Source organism: Brachyhypopomus gauderio, chromosome 3 (assembly GCF_052324685.1).
Source record: "Brachyhypopomus gauderio isolate BG-103 chromosome 3, BGAUD_0.2, whole genome shotgun sequence".
Classification (NCBI taxonomy): Eukaryota; Metazoa; Chordata; class Actinopteri; order Gymnotiformes; family Hypopomidae; genus Brachyhypopomus; species Brachyhypopomus gauderio.
In genome coordinates, this window is record NC_135213.1 from 35117342 (window position 1) to 35137080 (window position 19739).

Consider the following 19739-nt stretch of genomic DNA (forward strand, 5'->3'; position numbering starts at 1 on the left):
CATCTGCACTAAAGCCCCTCCTCTCTGCTCTTGGGGTATTTGCACGGCGGCCCTCACCAGATGGCTTCCATTCATTCCATCAAAGACCATCTAAGCCTCTGCGCTTGAGGCTAAAATCGCCCTCTTGCGCCTTAGCTCTGCTGACCTCAAGTTGTGACCTTTAACCTTAATGGGGCACATCTTCACAGCCCACCGTGACCTCGGGGTCAACACATCAGAGGATTATTCTACACCAAGGCATCCGAGCTGTCAGAAGCACGAAGTGGAGGGTCTTGAAGAAGAACCATCTCCAGATGACCTGAATTACAAACGCACCGTTGTTCTGATTGTCAGGGACTTCATTCCCAAACACACATGCTGCAAACCATTAACAATTCAGGTTTTAACAACACTAACATTCACTGACGTGAGCATGCAGCTCCTAACTCACAACGTCTCGCCCGAGGCCAGCAAAATGGTATTAAAACGTATGAAACAAAACATGAAATGCAACTGTTTTTTGAAAATGCTGGAGACCCAGCAATAAGACTGAAGAAAGAGGACCTTCTGGGGGGGTTTCAGAATCCGCTGATTAACACACAGCCAACCAGTTAGCCAGCTAAGTTCACACACAACAACACAGATCTTAAGTACCAACTAAAAAAAGCATTTGGTTTTTTTAACTCCACTTGACCAACGATAGTCACCACCATGTCCATGGATGGGCATAGTTAAGGAAATGTTTTAATCCAGCCGCTGGATCACCTAACCACCACCAGAATGGAACTCCAACTCCCCAATATGTCAATATGAACCTGAAGGCAACTGGCCATCAAAAGGCATTAAAACCAACCTAAGCCAGACACAGGAGTCCGAGCCCCCCTGGAATGGAGCTGCACAGGTAGCTGGGCAGATGGTTCCGGTGCTTAGCGAGGGATTACGCTCACAGTACCGCCGGCTTGCCTGCAACCAGCGTTCTTTAAGAACTCCAGCAAACATCAACGCAGCGTGTGTGGTCCGTGTTTGGACATGGAGGAGCAGCTGAGAGTGAAGCACCTCTGTGAAATCGGAACCCCAACGAGGCCCGTTCAAGAGTCCAAGAAACGAGGACAAAAGAGAAAGAAGCACAGAGTGGTAGGAAGGACGAAAACGGAGACGTTCAGGTGGGGGCAGCCGTTTGAGACACTGCATGTGTCCACACTACCACCTACGCAAAGAGGAACCTGGGAGTCAGACGGTTTTTAGGCCCTCTGGAGATGGTTCCATCTCTGGCAGCCCGATGTTGTCGGACGGCACGAGGACACCAGCTCACTCCAAATCAGCTGCTCGCCACGACAATACGGCGTGGGGGTTGGGAGAACCCTTTCCAGTGGGGCCCAGGTACGGAGCACACCTGTCTTCAGCCCCTGCAGAGGAGAACGGAGCCCACCGCAAACTGTCCGGGTCGATTCTACAACCTCCAGCAAGGAGCTGCAAAAGGCAACTATGCAGAGGACAGAGGCTGACTACCAAAGACGTTCCGCACCCTTCCGGCGACCACAGATGGCCACGCTCAAAACAGGGCAAAGCATTCTTTCACAAAACAGCACTTTAACCAAGTATTTTAACAAAGATACCGTGGATCACAGTAGAAATGGACCTACACTAGAAATAGAAACTCCAAAAAACAGTCAGAATTCAATAAGACCTCTCTTTTCTCTTTCACCCTGCTACTAGAGTTCCAGTCTCCACAGTCAGTCGGGTGAGCTGAGAGCACCTGCCTCCATCAGCCTGTAGGGGCAGCACTGAGTTGCACGTCTGTCTAACAGACCTGTCTGGGGCCGCAGGCAGACGCTCAAGACTGACAAGACTGTCATCCTACAGAACGCTAACCTGTAATCTCTGCCAAGTTTAAAAACACATTATTACAGAGCAAAGGCGGTAGGGGACACAGAGTTGTGTGTGTGTGTGTGTGTGGTAGTATCAGTAAGAAACTCTTGCCGCTGTGGTGAAAGTAACTGCCTTCATAACTTGTTCTTTCAAGTGTGAACACAATCGCTCAGTCTCTCTGTCTCTCTCTCTCGCGCGCACACACACACACACACACACACACACACACACACACACACACACACACACACACACACACACACACACACACACACACACAGAGAGAGGCCTGTATAAACTTTACAGAGAACAGAGTCACCTGGTGTGCACCACAGCCAGTGGATTTAACATGTCAGATTTCTGCAGCCCACCACCACCAAACACCACCACCATCAAACACCACCAGCACTGCTCCACCACCATCAAACACCACCAGCACTGCTCCACCACCACCAAACACCACCAGCACTGCTCCACCACCAGCAAACACCACCACCAAACACCACCAGCACTGCTCCACCACCACCAAACACCACCAGCACTGCTCCACCACCACCAAACACCACCAGCACTGCTCCACCACCACCAAACACCACCAGCACTGCTCCACCACCACCAAACACCACCAGCACTGCTCCACCACCACCAAACACTACCAGCACTGCTCCACCACCACCACCAAACACTACCAGCACTGCTCCACCACCACCACCAAACACTACCAGCACTGCTCCACCACCACCAAACACTACCAGCACTGCTCCACCACCACCAAACACCACCACCACCAAACACCACCACCACCAAACACCACCAGCACTGCTCCACCACCACCAAACACTACCAGCACTGCTCCACCACCACCAAACACCACCAGCACTGCTCCACCACCACCAAACACCACCAGCACTGCTCCACCACCACCAAACACCACCAGCACTCCTCCACCAGCACTGCTCCACCACCACCAAACACCAACAGGACTCCCCCACCAGCAAGACACCACCACCAAACACCACCAGCACTCCTCCACCAGCCAGACACCACCACCAAACACCACCAGCACTCCTCCACCAGCACTGCTCCACCACCACCAAACACCACCAGCACTCCTCCACCAGCCAGACACCACCACCAAACACCACCAGCACTCCTCCACCAGCTGGACAACACCACCAGCACTCCTCCACCAGCCAGACACCACCACCAAACACCACCAGCCAGACACCACCACCAAACACCACCAGCACTCCTCCACCAGCTGGACAACACCACCAAACACCACCAGCACTCCTCCACCAGCTGGACAACACCACCAAACACCACCAGCACTCCTCCACCAGCCAGACACCACCACCAGCACTCCTCCACCAGCCAGACACCACCACCAAACACCAGCACTGCGCAGGCTGCATTTCACACATCGCTTTCACCACGGCAAGATTCGCTGACTGATCATTTCCTGCAGTGGAGCTCGGCGATACCCACGGACGTACACACACACACACACACACACACACACACACAAAGCTTCAGCAGGGCACGGATCACAGTTTTTTTTTCTGTGGCCTTCTCCACCCCCACCTCCACCTCTGTTTGTGTTGGAGCGGATCGTGTTACAGGGCTGCGATTACATCACCAGCCGTTTTGGGGCGTGGTTTTATCAGTCAGGCATGACTCAGGCAGCCCTTTGAAGCTGCTGCCGGGTCCTTTGATCTGAGCGTGCTCAGTGGATTCCAAGCCTGGCCGATCCTATCAGCACTGACTGCACACCCAGTCCACGGGCGACGGGCGGACCTGAGCATGCTCTCTGTCAGTCTCCCTCCCTTTCTCCACAGACTATTGGCCCATCTCTCCCTCCCTCCCTCCCTCTCTCTCTCCCTCCCTCTCTCCCTCCCTCCCTCCGTGTCTCACCTCAGCCCTGACCTGAGGGGCCATAATGGAAGACTCTGTAGCTATCCTGGCTGACAGGCATTTCCAGTAATGAGACCAGACACGACTCTCCGGCAGTACAGGCCTTCAGTAGCGCTACTAGATCTAGTCCACCTCATGTGCTGCACCATACATCAACAGCCAAAAGACCCCACCATCACCCAGGACCCAGAATGCTTTGCATTTCTCCATTCTGTCCTCTGGCCAGACAGAGATTCACAAGGTTTGCACAGGCCTGGACTCCAAGAGAAAGGTGTAAAAGTGAATCTGGTTCTCCAGCGTTTTCAGGTGAAGTCACATCACCCTGGAGTTCCCAAACACACCATCTATGTTTAGAGGAGTGGTGGAGGGTTGGGACATACAGAGAGCACAGTACACACCTCACAGTCCGAGCTGCATCCCTGATGTCATTAGCCCCGCCCCCTGGGGCTGTGCACGAGGAGCCCCCCCCTCCCTGCTGGACTTCCCGCCCACAGGGGACCCAACAGCACCGGCAGAGGAAGACACTGAGTTATTGGCTGAGTCTCACCTGCAAGCGGGAGTGGCGGGGGACACCCTGGAGACGGGACTCCACCCGCCCCTGAGAGCACACGCAGGACGGCAGCCAATCAGACAGCAGCTACACCTCCACCTCATCCATCATGACTGAGGGCCCATTGTGTCACCATAGCAGGGGTCTCCCAATTAAAGAAGACATGGACGGTGTTTGCACAGAGGGGGGGGTGGAATTGGGGACACAAAGAAGTGTGTGTGTGTGTGTGTGTGTGTATAAAATGTAATGTTTACTGGAAGTTTCTCTGCAATTGGAGCATTTGAGTATGTGTCATAATATTGACAGAAAAGCTGTAATAAAACGCATTGATCAGCGATGGATCAGATGGACCAGCATAAAATCGATGAGCTTTGAGCCTCAGAAAGCAAATCGACGCAGACGGCGCTCCATCATGGTGTGGTGTTTACTGGACAAAGCTGACTGCAAACAACGCACGGAGTAGACATAACACAGACACCTGGGAGACAGACATCCCAGTTTCCATGTTGACAATCAGCAAATTTACATTTAGTCGAAAGACAATGCATTAAGATAATCCATCAGAAACACAGACCAACAGCCCCGCACCAGTAGGATCAAGGGCCAGACGCCGGGCTGTCCCCCCCCCCGGGCTGCGTGGGAGCGCCCCGGTTCTGGTCCAGCGCTGGGTGAGGCTGGGGTTTTAGGAGAGAGTCTGCCTGGTCCCCAGGACGTTCACGCCGACCACAGAGCACCGAGGCTCGGAGACACACAGAGGCCACGCTTGTGAGGAGAGACAGCGGAGCGATTACGGCGAAAGAAAGATGTCAAACGATAAGAGAAACCACATTTTAGAAAGAATGAAAGGGAAAAAAAAGGAAGAAATGAGAACCAAGAGTCTGAGACCATCGGTCAGCACATTCCTGACCCCACAACACAGCAGCAAAGGCCAGAGAGAGAGAGAGAGAGAGAGAGAGAGAGAGAGAGAGAGAGAGAGAGAGATTTTATTTACAGCATTAGCTTTCCAACACTAGTTGATGACATCTTAAACTGAGACAGAAGTACAGAAGTGATTAGCATCACAGCAGAAGGAGTCGGACCACATGTTACATGTTATACATCGTCCCCTGTAGTGGAGACCCATGTGCAGTATGACACAGAACTGCTCACCAGTTTTAAACACCGAGTCTGCAGAGTCACATACAACTAATATTTTTTCCCCTCATTAGTCATTCTACCAAGTCTGACGGCGTCTGTGGGGGGGAAACGCCATCAGACGGCGTCTGTGGGGGGGAAACGCCATCAGACGGCGTCTGTGGGGGAACCGCGATCAGACAGCGTGAACACAGAACACAGATAGAACTAGGTAGGAGGGCCCAGACGCAGGACCAGCTATCAAACGCCGGATTGGTGGATGGGACACGGAGTGGGCGGGTCCTCCTGTTGCCTCCTCTGGGCACGCAGAAGCTCCAGACTAAACCAAACGCTCATTACGGTCTTAATTTAGCACAGCGGAGCAGCCGCGAGGTCCGGGGCCCGCGAGACACGGGTCGCCCAGCGCTCACCGCCACAGGCCGCTCGATAACCTCCATAACACAGAGCTCACCACCATCACCACAACACTGGGAGAAAGGTTTCACGAGAGCGTTGAAAATAACCATCCAGGCAGTCCACGCACTCAGACGTGGCATCACATGCACGCGTGTGCCTGGATGGACGTGAGCCGAAACAGGAACCGCCATCAAAAGACGCAGGAATTCCTCAGAACTGGACACTGCTTACATCCCGCCGCCCCGTCACCACACACACACACACACACACACACAGCATTAAAGTCACAATCAGTGATCGCATTCTCCCGACTACCTCCAGCACGTAGCCTCACATCGCTGAATATAGGTATTCAAACATGAAGTCTGACCTTGCAGGTGTAGTCTGTGAAAACGTTCTTGTACACAAGACTGAGGAACCGTGAACATCTCAAACGCTCCGAGGAACAGAACGAGACCCAGACTAGAAATATAAGTTCTCACGAGTGCTTTGTGAATGGCCGATTGTAACTGGTTTTAGAGATCTTTTTATCATGTGTGTCTCCTCACACATTAACGAGAGCCATTAGCTACTGGCGAAAGGTGAGCTTGTTGATCAGGAATCAGGAGGTGCATTTTGGGCAGGTCACCTGACCACAGGTAAAACGAGTCAGTACAAACAAGATGCCGACCGCCTCCAGAATTCTCCACCCGCATCGGCACGACGGCGACGCTATGGTTACGCTTTTATGACAATGTGTCATCATCCACTGTGTCCCTGCCCACAGCGTTTAATGTAATATCACTTCTGTTTATACAAGGGACTTCAACACACACACACACACACACACACACACACACGATGACAGATGAGTGACTCAAACCTGTCTGGAGACTAAAGGGTGGCTGCTACAGAAACAGTGTGAAGATGAGCACACACACACACACACACACCCACACACACACACACACACACACACACACACACACACACACACACACACACACACACACACACACACACACACACACACACACACACACACACACACACACCCACACACACACACACACACACCCACACACACACACACACACACACCCACACACACCCACACACACACACCCACACACACCCACACACACACACACACACACACACACACACACACACACACACACACACACACACACACACACCCACACACACACACACACACACACACACACACACCCACACACACACACACACACACACATCCACACACATCCACACACACACACACACACACACACACACACACACACACACACACACACACACACACACACATCCACACACACACACACACACACACACACACACACACCCACACACACCCACACACACACACACACACACACACACACACACACACACACACACCCACACACACACACCCACACACACACACATCCACACACACACACACATCCACACACACACACATCCACACACACATCCACACACACACACACACACACATCCACACACACACACACACACACACACACACACACACACACACACACACACACACACACACCCCTCCCTTTCTCTCAGACTACCCAGTTAATGCTGCATATGAAAGATCCACTTTGGGGTTTAAAGCCCAGTTCACATAATCTTCCATTTTAAACTATTGGCCAAGCTCAAATCCTGTGATGTCACATTTAAAACAATTTCCAAAATGTTTTCGAATGATCAATGTCATCATGTAACATCATACAGATTGATTTTCACATTTCATTAAGCCATTTAATTCATTCATTCATGTAAGCCACACTTGTAAAGCTGCTTTGTGACAACAACTGTTGTAAAAAGCGCTATATGAATAAAACTTGATTTGATTTAGAAATCAAATAGAACTGAATATTTTACTGCATTTGCAACAAAATAAATCATGAATAACCATGAATATCAATAGTGCATGATGTTACATATGACAGCCATCTAAGAGAGAGGGAGACAGACCAAGAACGAGTGTCGGAGTGCCTTCGTGCATCTCCTGCCAGCACAGAAAGCCCATGTAGGGGTCAAAGTATCTCAGACAGCTTCACCCACCTGAAGACCACAGCTTCAGCACTGGAAGTTGACTTACGTGCAGAGATACCGATGCCTTCGCCACCAACACACATTCACATGTGGTTCAGCTGAAGGTGAAACAGGGCCACGCACAGGAGCCTACAACACTTACTCACACCAAGATCAAGGAAAGATCTTATAGTCATTCTTCAGAACCTTTAGGACTGAGCCTGTTGTGTTTTCCCACGATAGCAGCATTTCAGCTATGGGAGGACCAGAGTCTTCGTCTCAAACGTTCGGCCGACCACACCAACCCAAACATGACCAGAACAGGATCAGGAAGACTCGTGAACCCAAGACTCGCCGACAGTGAAGAACCTCGGATACGTGCGAGAGAGAGAGAGAGAGAGGGAGAGAGAGTTGCATATCATTTGTGTCCGAGTGGGATATCTCGTCTTCCCCCATCTTGCCTAATTTATTTACAGGCCATCTCATTTCTGCAACATGCCAAGACGCTTGCACTCCTTGTCTTTCATCATCAGTGCGACTGTGCGCAAGAGAACCTGAAGACATGAGTGTTTGCAGTCAGGGAGGGTCTGGCTGAACCAGTGAAGGAGATCACACCTTTAAACCACAGCGTCCAAAACAGGACCCAGACAGGAGGAACACCAGCACAGCCAATCACACGTTGTGAAAATATGGTCACATGTGCGACCACTTCGGTCACAGTCTAGATCCCTGAACCAAGATTTACAGCTGTGGTCTGTCTCATCTGCCCAGTGAGACGAGGACGGAGTAGAGATGAGACGGACAGGAGAATAAACGATAGACGCACAACAAATCCCCTCCATGTGAACATCTCACCATTGGGGGAACACCAGTAAAATAAAGATGTGCAAGTCGATCAAGGTTTCCTGTCGTGAAATTGCACGCCGATGCCTCCGAAACGATCGCACTTTCCAACACGTTCCAGAAGAACTTTTTAAACGAACAAACGCCTGCAAATCAAATCACACCATTAAGACGAGACTCGGGGGATGAAAGCAAACATTGCCCCGCTCTCCGCCTGCCGTACAACCTTCAGCTTCATTAAACATGACTTACAGCTGTGGTTCTTAATGCACACACACACACACACACACACACACACACACACTTCTGTGGTCTTAATAATGGATCCTCGTGACCCGTGTCACTTGTGTTATAGACACAAAGCTGTGTGGTGCAGACATCACAACGAAAATGCCGTCCGTGCTCAAATGGCCCCGCTGACTTTTCAGTAAAAATGTCTTATTGCGCAAGAAGACCCGAGTTGCTTGAAAAGAAAATAACAGAGCATTCGCTAAAATGCTCCAGTGTTTGTGATCTAAAAGAGATGACTATGGCAGACGGGACTCTATGGACCCCATTACAGTGTCGACCCAAGCCCAGTCTGGCTCCTGGGGCCAAAACCGTGTTCGACTGCGTCTGGGGCTGGATCAAACCAAAGCGGCTGTGTCTTTCCAATGTAAAGCCGTGGTCTAACATCTCTGTGTGGTTCCAGCCCGGTGCCAAACAGCCCATGCTAAATACATACGCAGCCAGTCTAAATATCCTGACCGCTAAATGCCTGCTCCTGCCCCAGAGCCTGCCACCTACACACAGACACTGGAAAGAGACTGCGATCACCACCCGTCTCTTTGATGAACAGAACACAGGATCACACTGGGAAGTTCTTATTTAAAAAGATATGTCGGTGAAAGTTCTGGGGACGGGATGAGACTGGGTTCACCCACATACGCACAGACACTGTCTCACTTCCTCCCTTCATTCACAGTGCAAGTGTAAAACTCCTACATTACAATTCATCTTGTTTCAGCAACCACATGAAATCAAGGCCAGACGCAGAGGTTTCCTGAACAAAGATCTCCGAAGAGCAGCAAATCTTCTCAAGGCATGGTCATGGAGTTACTCTGGATCCCAGTGCATTTAGTAACTTCTGCTGATATGCTGGGAACAGACAGCGCTGGAGATAATGACGGAGTTCCTAAAGCGGCCTCGTGCGTGCAGGCCCGGCGTGGCGCGCGCCGTGGAACGCAGCCCACGTTCTGCTTTGATCTATGGCGCAAAATCGCAGAGTTCCGCGGGACTCCGAGCGGACTTGGCCAGTGTTCGGGTTTCGACTCCGCAGCTTTCGGACTCCACACAAACGCACCGCTGCCATCAAATAACTCCACACGTAGCTGGCGGGAAGATCTCGAGAGGAAGATTATTCCCCTTGGCACTGTATTCCATCAACACAGACCTTCTCCTGCTCAGCTATGGTGTCTCAGGACGGTGAGATGGTGCAGTAACCTGTCCCGCGGAACCGACAGGCCATCAGACGGTAGGAGGGTGCAGTAACCCGTCCCGCGGAACCGACAGGCCATCAGACGTCGCCAAACCCCCCCCGTTACAGTATTCAAAACTTTCACGTGCAGACTACATTAAAAAACTAAATACGCACGTTCAGCTGTCGAGCTGAATCCAACGCAGAGAGGTTACACGATACCGCCTGTATGGTCGCTCATACTCATCATTCTGTATTTCGTGCTACAGATTATAATAACTAGACTAACCAACAAATCACAGTAATGGACAGACTACGCATAGCGGGAAATGTGAACGTGCGCAATTCAGTTTCGCATCACAACACACTAGGAGTCTTATTGTCCGTCCGGGACACAGAACTTTACACTCAAGTCACTTTGTCCGCAAACGCATTCTTTACAAGCAAAAAATAAAGATAAAGTTTAATACGTATAACTGGTAAAAGACAGGCAGGAAAACAAGCCCCACTGAAACTCTCCCATCAAACACAAGTGTGAAACACGAGCTGGTGAAACGCATCAGCCCGCGATAAACACGAGTTCGGTTCTGGGAGGATGCAGCCCAACTAAAGTGCGTTAAAGTGACCCGGGATCGTGTTCGGCGACACGTTCAGTATCTTTACTTCAGCCTTCAGAACTTCTGCAGGGAGCGATGGTGCTGGACTAGAACCGAGGTTTACGAGACAAGAGGCCATCTTGCGAGTCTACTAGCTACGCATGCTAGAACCATCCTCACGTAGCGCCTCCACCACCTCCACCCAAAAGTTGTACAAGTAAAGCGCGCAGTGTTGGGATACGTGGACGGGTGAACACGTCCACCAGAACGCTGAAAAACTTTGACATACTTGCACGATCTCGCCCTCGGCGCTGATGGTGGCCCCCGCCGTGGAGAAGCGTCCCTGCAAGCCGGTGGTGTAGGTGGTGTAATCCCCGTTTGGGCTCGACTCAAACAGCACTACTTCCACAAACGCGGTGTCCTTTGCCCCCCCCGGGCGCGTGCACAGCAAGAAGAACAGCAGCACCACCGAGTCAGCCACGCCACCCGAACCGCTCCTCGCTAAAACGATCATCTTGCCGGTTGGATCCGCGCCGATCGGAACATAATTTCCAAGGTTTGGTGGTGGTAGTGGAGAAAGGAGAGCCGGAGAAGTGAACGCGGGGCCGGTGGTTTGGTAAACGTGCCGTCGTTGGGAGCGTGTTCGCCGCTGCAGCCGGACACTCGCACGGCTCGCCTGTCTGTCGGCTGGGTCACATTCTCCGTCGCAGTGTGACTCCCCCTCTCCCTCTCTCTTTCACACACATTCCCTCCCTCCCTCTCTCTCTCTCATACACACACACACTCCCTCCCTCTCTCTCTCTCTTTCACACACACTCCGTCCCTCCCTCTCTCTCTCTCCCTCTCACACACACACTCCCTCCCTCTCTCTCTCTCCCTCCCTCTCTCTCTCTTTCACACTCACTCCCTCTCTCTCTCTCTCTCACACACACACACTCCCTCCCTCCAAGCGCTACAAAGCGGATCTCTTTTGATCTTCAAACACGTGATGTTTTAATATCTTTTCTTCCTACAGGGTTCTCTCCACCCACCGATCTTCCTGACCCGTTCATTCCTCTCCCGCTCGCGACTCCCGCCGCCCGTTAAGGAGGCGCGGTGCTGTTCTTTTATTCCTGTCTGGAAACAAGACGTTATCCTACTTGTTTTCTTCAAACCTCGCCTTTAATATTACATATTGCGCAAAAGCACTCGAACCGAACACAGCAGCTCACTACTTTAGAAGGAAAGTCAAAAGATCGTTAAGTGAATTGTTGCAAGAAGTTAACTTTGAATCCGCCGAGTTACTGAGACGGTAACTACCTTAAAAGAAACACGAGTCTCCCCAAAACAATTTACAAACGACTGCAGCTCGGTTTTTTAAAGAGGTAACTGGATCTCAATCGAGCAGGTTCGGTTATCGAGGTTTAGTTCCTATTACGATAATAAACAGCATGTATATGCGTACTTTATAATTATGGTAAGTGGGTCTTAATAAAAAAAAAAACAAAATTTGAGGCATGTAACCTGTGTGTTTGTTAAAGCAAATGGACGTTTTAGAGGGTTAGTTTTTCTGCAACCAGAAATCAGAAAGTTGCAAACCACTTATGTCCTTGAGCATTTCGGCACCCGTGCACAAAGACACTGTCGCTGGTGTCTCTGGAGGCCTGTAGGACACCGGGACTGTCCTGCATCAGAAACAGGCCAGAGGTACTTTCACAATGTCATCAAGAAGTAGGCCAACACTTCTTATGTGAATAACGCGACGCAAGGGAATGCAAATTCACCGCGGTTGAACAAACTGAATACACGCACGTTTGATTCCTTTAATACGTCGTGTTTAAACAGAATAACAGGCAACAAGTTTCTTTTGCAGTTAAATGGGCAATCGGAATCCCAACGCCATACAACCTGTGGCCATCTCCTGTTTTTGGTTTAATGAATATAAATAGACGTGCGCGAAATACTTTTTTGAGTGAGGCCAACGGGCTCTTCTGTCAGACCAGCACTGGGTCGTTGAATCCTGGTACTGCTTGGCAAGCATTAGAGAGAAAGAAACTGCATATGTCCACACACTCACCCACATATAAATTGTGAAAGATGCAGGACATTTTACTGACAGTGACAGACACACACGCTGCTGGGCAGAAGGAAGACTTGTGCCTCAACCAGACAAACGTGCATTATGTCCATGTGTAACAGTGAAAACCTGATTACAGCTCCGGCGATTTCACACCCTGAACATACGCAGTAAGAATACGTTGGTTTGTTTGTTTAACAGAAGCCCATCTGGACCATATCTCTTATGCAAATGAGAGCCGTTCCATATAATGTGCACTAAGCCCAAAGCTTTAAAATGAAAAGATTTATAGTAGGATTTAGGTCACTGTCTACGTTATACACTTCAGTGAAAGGGCTTCTTTATTAGAAACACGTGCATGTGTCTGTGTTCAGGCCCGCGTGCCTGGGGTTCGCTGCAGACTGTTCCCTAGTTATGAGCTGCTGAAAAGCAAGCCCAGGTGTGTCCTCTGTCGCACGGGCTTCTGACAACCGGCATGTGCAAAACAGCACTAAAGAGGATCCTGGGACGGTCGTGCACCGTTGGGCTTTTACCAGTGTACAACACCAGAGAAAACGTGGAGTTGTAACGAGTAATACTGGGGCTCGTGCGTCCAGGGCTGAAATCACGAGTGATACGAAAAGGTCCATGATGTAGAGTTCTTGACTTCAGACGCAAAAACAAGTAAAGAAAAAGTTCAGAAGTCAAGGCTGCTAGTTTCGTGTGACCCCTCAAAGGAGTGTCGATGCAGGTGTGAGGGGCACCTCTGGTGACTTAATCATGTACACTAATGGTGAAGGTCATTAACGAGTTCGTAGAGGGACAGAAAGCAGTAGTTTTGATGATAGCTGAAGTGTTGGTCTCTGTGAAAACTTCAAAATGCAACAATAACTTCACAAAATGGTAAACATGTGTTTTGATTAAAAAAGAAAATTTCCAAGGAAGAGTTGAATTTGAAAATGCCCCGTTTGCCTGAAGCATGTCGGTTATTTGCAGGTCATGTTTCAGAGGGTGATGTCACTGAAGTCAGAGATGGCGACACTGATTAAGTCCACATGTTAAGGCTCAGAACATACAGTCCTCCATTAGACGAGACATTTGTGCAAGAATTACTCATCATTTAACAAACACCTCATAGAGACCGCTGATTCACCGTCGGCTGCCTCCCTGTAAACACAGCAGCCAGTTATGAAATAAATATGAAATATGAAAAATAAGAAAACTAATCCTAGATCAAATAACTTAGGTGGTATTGTAAGGCCCTTAAGTGACCAACTTAAACGTGACTTTGGTATTATTTTGATAATTTTGGTCATAGAAAGTCTGCATGCAGTGGTGATTAATGCACATTAAACAAATAAACCCAACCATAAACAAAAAACGTCTAAACCCATTCATAAACAAAAATATCTAAACCCATTCTAGTCTGGTGAACTGTATACAAAGCTCAATGGAATGCTTCATTAGAACAAAACAAAGGAAACGACCGTTAATCGTTTTTTTTTATTAATGAAATACTGATGTTGAGAAGGCTTATGCGTTGCAGCGAAAACACTTGCAGGAACAAACACAATGGGGGGATTGTTGTGGAGAGTCTCGTGTCTCGCGGCGTCCCCTGCCTCTCGCGCTGCAGATCATTAAAGTAAAATCTGAACAATTAGGGAAGACGCAGAAGTAATTATTCCCAGTTGAGCGTGGTCAGGAACACACGACGCAAATAGTTAGACTTCATGAAATTAAACCGGGAAAACGGGTAAGGTAGACAATGGGGTGGTCTATAGATAATCGATAAAACGTTCAAGTTTAAAAACAACTATGGCGTTGAGTAAAAACGAATGTTTTAGAGAAGTCAGGGCTCGTGTACATGCGAGTAAATTCCCTTGGACTACGGTTTGGAGCTCGAGGGCTGATCTTTAGTTACAGCTCTTGAAGAATCAGTGAATATTTTGGTGTGTGCAGTCTACATCACGCACAACGTTGTCGTTATAATACAAAACATTACCGACGTTTGAATGATCGAATCAGGCATGTGCACAAGTGGCTACAGACACGTTGTGATCTCTACCTCCCCCTGTTGGTAATTGGAGGAAAAACATTTCATAACTTGTAAAACGAACTTAAAGTGAAGCATAATGAAAACAGCTAGCACGTCTCCGTTACTTTATAAGCGTTAAACAGGTGCTGACGGTCAAACATAGCTATATGTTTGAAATGTATATTTATTTGAATCAAACCAAAACGAAATACCATAATAACTAAATATTTGAGATGATGCTCTATATCAGGTATCACCAAATGGCGGACCGCGGTTAATCACATTCCTGATTAACTGGATACGGACCCAAATGCCAAAAAAATTTTAACGGGAGACTATATTTTAAACCGGAGAATTTATTTTCAGATGAGTGTTACGTTCACCACCCATTTGAGTGTTACGCCCCCCCCCCCCCCCCTCGCTCAACAACTTTCGTTCGCCAAACCCCCCCCGGTCAACAACTTTCGTTCGCCACCGCGGACCCGGACCTAAGGTCTGAGCTATCTGCCAAAAATGGACCGCGGAAAGATTTAATTGATTACCCCTGCTCTATATGGACTATATAGAAAACTACTGAAAAGTTGAAAGGCTGAGGGCAGGAGTGGACTGAGCTCACCAGCTCGCTGCCTGTGTGTTGGGGTTGCTTCCCTGCGAGGGTTGCTTCCCTTCCCTTGGGGAACGAGCTCTGACTGTTGTTTGTGTTTATGCACCAAATGGCAGTTAGTAGTACCCAGCCTTCTTGGAGTCTTGGAGTCCATCGTTCTGCTAGGGGACTTCAATGGTTACGTAGGATCTGGAAAGGCGTGATTGGGAGGAGCGGCCTCTCCGATCTGAACCCGAGTGGTGTTCTGTTATTGGACTTCTGTGCTCGTCTCAGTCTGTCCATAACGAACACCATGTTCGAGCACATACGCGCACACGGCACCGTGACACCTTAGGTCGCAGTTCGATGATCGATTTTGTAATCGTGTCGTCAGACTTGTGACCGTGTGTCTTGGACACTCAGGTGGAGCTGAGCTGTCAACCGATCACCACCTAGTAGTGAGTTGAATCAGATGGTGGGCGAAGATGCCGGACAGACCTGGCAGACCCAAACGTATTGTGAGGGATTGCTGGGAACGTCTGGCAGAGGAACCTGTCAGAAAGGTCTTTAACTCCCACATCCGGCAGAGCTTTGACCGCATCCCGAGGGAGGCTGGAGAAACGGAGTCTGAGTGGGCCTTGTTCCGTCAATGTGGCGGACTGGAGCTGTGGCCACAGGGGTGTCAGTGCCTGTCGTGGCGGCAATCCGCGAACCCAACGGCCGTCATGCTGAAGAAAGAGTCCTATCGGGCTTGGTTGGCTTGTGGGACTCTGGAGGCAGCAGACGGGTACGGGAGGGCCAAGCAGATGGTGGCTTTGACCATCGCAGAAGCAAAAACGCAGGTGTGTGAAGAGTTTGGTGACTACATGGAAAGTGACTTTCGATTGGCTCCAAGAAGATTCTGGAAAACCGTCAGGCAACTTAGGAGGGCAAAGCGGTTCCCGACCAACACTGGGGATCTGCTGACCTTGACTGGGGATGTCATTAGGCGGTGGAAGGAATACTTTGAGTATCTTCTCAATGCCACCAGCACGCGTTCCACAGAGGAAGCAGTCATGGCCTGGTGGTCAGGGAACTGGTCTTGTGACCGGAGGGTCGTGGGTTCGATCCCCAGACCTGAGGCCATGACTGAGGTGCCCTTGAGCAAGGCCCTTAACCCTCAATTGCTCACTTGTATAAAAAAATGAGATTAAAAAATGTAAGTTGCTCTGGATAAGGGCGTCTGCCAAATGCCGTAAATGTAAATGTAAGCAGAGCTGGAGGACTTGAACAGGGGTTTGTCCATCACTCAGGCTGAAGTGACCAGGGTAGTTGTGAAACTCCTTAGCGACAAGGCTCCAGGGGTGGATGAGATCTGCCCTGAGTTCCTTAAGGCTTTGGATGTTGTGGGACTGTCCTGGCTGACACGTCTTTGCAACATTGCGTGTTCATCGGGGGCAGTGCCTCTGGACTGGTAAACCAGGGTGGTGCTTCCCCTTTTTAAGGGGACGGGAGGGTTTGCTCCAACTATCGGGGGATCATAGTCCTCAGCCTGTAAGGCCTTTGCAGGGGTTCTGGAGAAGGGAGTCCGGTTGATAGTCAAATCTCAGTTACAAGAGGAACAATGTGGGTTCCGTCCTGGTCGTGGAACACTGCACCAGCTTTTCACCCTAGCGAGGGTCCTAGGTGCATGGGAGTTTGCTCAACCAGTCCACATGTCTTTTGTAGATTTGGAGAAGGCATTTGACCGTCCCTCTGGGATTCCTCTGGGGGGTGCTCCGGGAGTGCAGGAGGTGCAGGAGCTTGGTTCACATTGCTGGCAGTAAGTCAGAATGGTTCCCAGTGGGAGTTGGACTCCGCCAGGGCTGCCCTTTGTCACGGATTCTGTTCATAACTTTTATGGACAGAATTTCTCAGCGTAGCCAAGTGGTGGAGGGGGTTCGGTTTGATGGCCTCGGGATTCCACGTCTCCTATTTACGGATGATGTGGTCCTGTTGGCATCATCGGGCCAGGACCTACAGCTCTCGCTGGATCAGTTTGCAGCCGAGTGCGAAACAGCCGGGATGAGAATCAGCACCTCTAAAACCGAGACCATGGTACTCAGTCAGGGTGGAGTGCCCTCTCTGGGTCGGGAGTGAGTCCTTGCCTCAAGTGTAGGAGTTTGAGTATCTCGGGTTCTTGTTCACGAGTGAGATAAGGTTGGAACGAGAGATTGACTGGTGCTGCAGTATTGCGGACGCTGTACTGGACCATTGTGGTGAAGAGGGAGCTGAGCCAAAAGGCAAAGCTCTCGATTTACTGGTCAATCTATGTTCCGACTCTCACCTATGGTCATGAGCTCTGGGTAGTGACCGAAAGAATGAGTTTGCAAATACAAGCAGCTGAAATTAGTTTTCTCCACAGGGTGTCTGGGCTCTCCCTTAGAGATAAGGTGCGGAGTACGGTCATCTGGGAGAGACTCGGAGTAGAGCCACAGCTCCTCCATGTTGAGAGGAGCAAGTTGAGGTGGTTTGGGCATCTGGTCTGGATGCTCCCTGAGCACCTTCCTAGTGAGGTGCTCCAGGCATGTCCAACCGTGAGGAGACCCCGGGGAAGACCCAGGACATGCTGGAGAGATTAAATCTCCTGGGAACGCCACAAATCCCGCTGGAGAGCTAGAAGAGGTGGTTGGGGAGAGGGAAACCTGGGCCTCTTTGCTTAGGATACTGTCCCCACAACTCGAACCCGGATCAGCGGATGAGGATGAGGAACCTACTGAAGTTGTGCAGTGTCTCTTCTGTATAGTTTCAAATGCAGAACGTCAGAGAGAGAATGAGATGAGAGAGAGAGAGAGAGAGGGAGGGAGACAGAGCGAGAGAGAGGGAGAGAAAGCATTCGGCTTGTTTGAAACAAATATATTAAGATTGTCTGTGAATAATCTAATAATCTAAACTGTACATGTATTTCTGCAGAAGTCATGCTGCCAAAGCAGAGTGTATAACACAATCAAAAAGAGACATCTGACAATTTCATATGTAAAACCTTTCCATGCTGGAGTTGTTTCCAGACACAGTGACTGTGGTTTGTTTTTGATGTTTTCTTGGGATTTTGTGACAGGGTCCTATAACACATTATCATTTAATAATGTTTACCTGGGGGAAAAATAGATGTATGTAGGAAATATAACACATTATCACTTAGTAATGTTTACGTGGGGAACAGATGTATGTAGGAAATATAACACATTTATTACCTACTATCAGGATTTCCTCACTTGCTAGAGAGTGATTACCTGTACAGGTACATATGAACAATCAAACCAAAGTGGCAGCAGAAAGGCATGTGAGTGTGTGTGTGTGTGTGTGTGTGTGTGTGTGTGTGTGTGTGTGTGTGGTGTGCTATGTCAGCCTGGTGTTGGATGGTCAGTGAGTCAGGTTCACAGAGGGCCGTAATAAAGGGCCAATGTCTGCATGATTACTCCAACAGCTCGTCCCTTCAGCACATCAAAGAACAGCAGTAATCACCAGTCAGCAGAGGGAACACTGAACCTCAGGACTGAATGTGAGATTCACACTCAAATTCTGTGGGTGGAATTTGGTTGAGTGCTGACCTGGGGTCAAAATATGCCCTTTTATCACTTGTTGAAGATGGTTAAATGGGCAAGAAAAACCTGATCCTGGAACAGCAGTAGCAGTCAGAGAGATGTTTGGTAAATGTACTTACAGGTCTGTGGTTATGGGTGTGATGATGCACTGTGAGATCATCTTTTCCTGGAATTCATTAAGTAAAATTGGAGTGCATGCTACCCAGATATCAACAGCGTCCAACATGGCTTCACTGGAATCTGTTAATCTCCTCTCACACTGCTACAGGCCTCTATGCACAGCTGTTGTCTAGGGCTACAGCTCTACAGGCCTCTATACACAGATATACTCTAGGGCTACAGCTCTACAGGCCTCTATACACAGATATACTCTAGGGCTACAGCTCTACAGGCCTCTATACACAGATATACTCTAGGGCTACAGCTCTACAGGCCTCTATACACAGATATACTCTAGGGCTACAGCTCTACAGGCCTCTATGCACAGCTGTAGTCTAGGGCTACATGTCTACAGGATACTACACTAAAGGCTCAGGGATCAGTATGTTGTGGCCAAAGGCAGATCAGAGGTAGATCAGAGGGAGATTAGAAGGAGATCAAAGGAAGTTCAGAGGGAGATCAGCATGAGATTAGCGGGAGACCAGAGGCAGATCAGTGTGAGATTAGAGGGAGACCAGAGGCAGATCAGCATGAGATTACAGGGAGACCAGAGGCAGATCAGTGTGAGATTAGAG

General features: G+C 49.5%; 1 protein-coding gene across 1 annotated transcript in view; it reads right to left on the bottom strand.

Annotated features, from left to right (window-relative positions):
- znrf3 (zinc and ring finger 3) overlaps positions 1-11540 on the bottom strand; it is a 39832-nt gene extending 28292 nt beyond the window's left edge. Inside the window, exon 1 of the mRNA XM_076997888.1 lies at positions 11079-11540. Coding sequence (XP_076854003.1) covers positions 11079-11303 — 225 coding nt within the window. The 5' untranslated portion in view covers positions 11304-11540. The remainder of the gene's footprint in view (positions 1-11078) is intronic.
- Positions 11541-19739: the final 8199 nt, after the last annotated feature.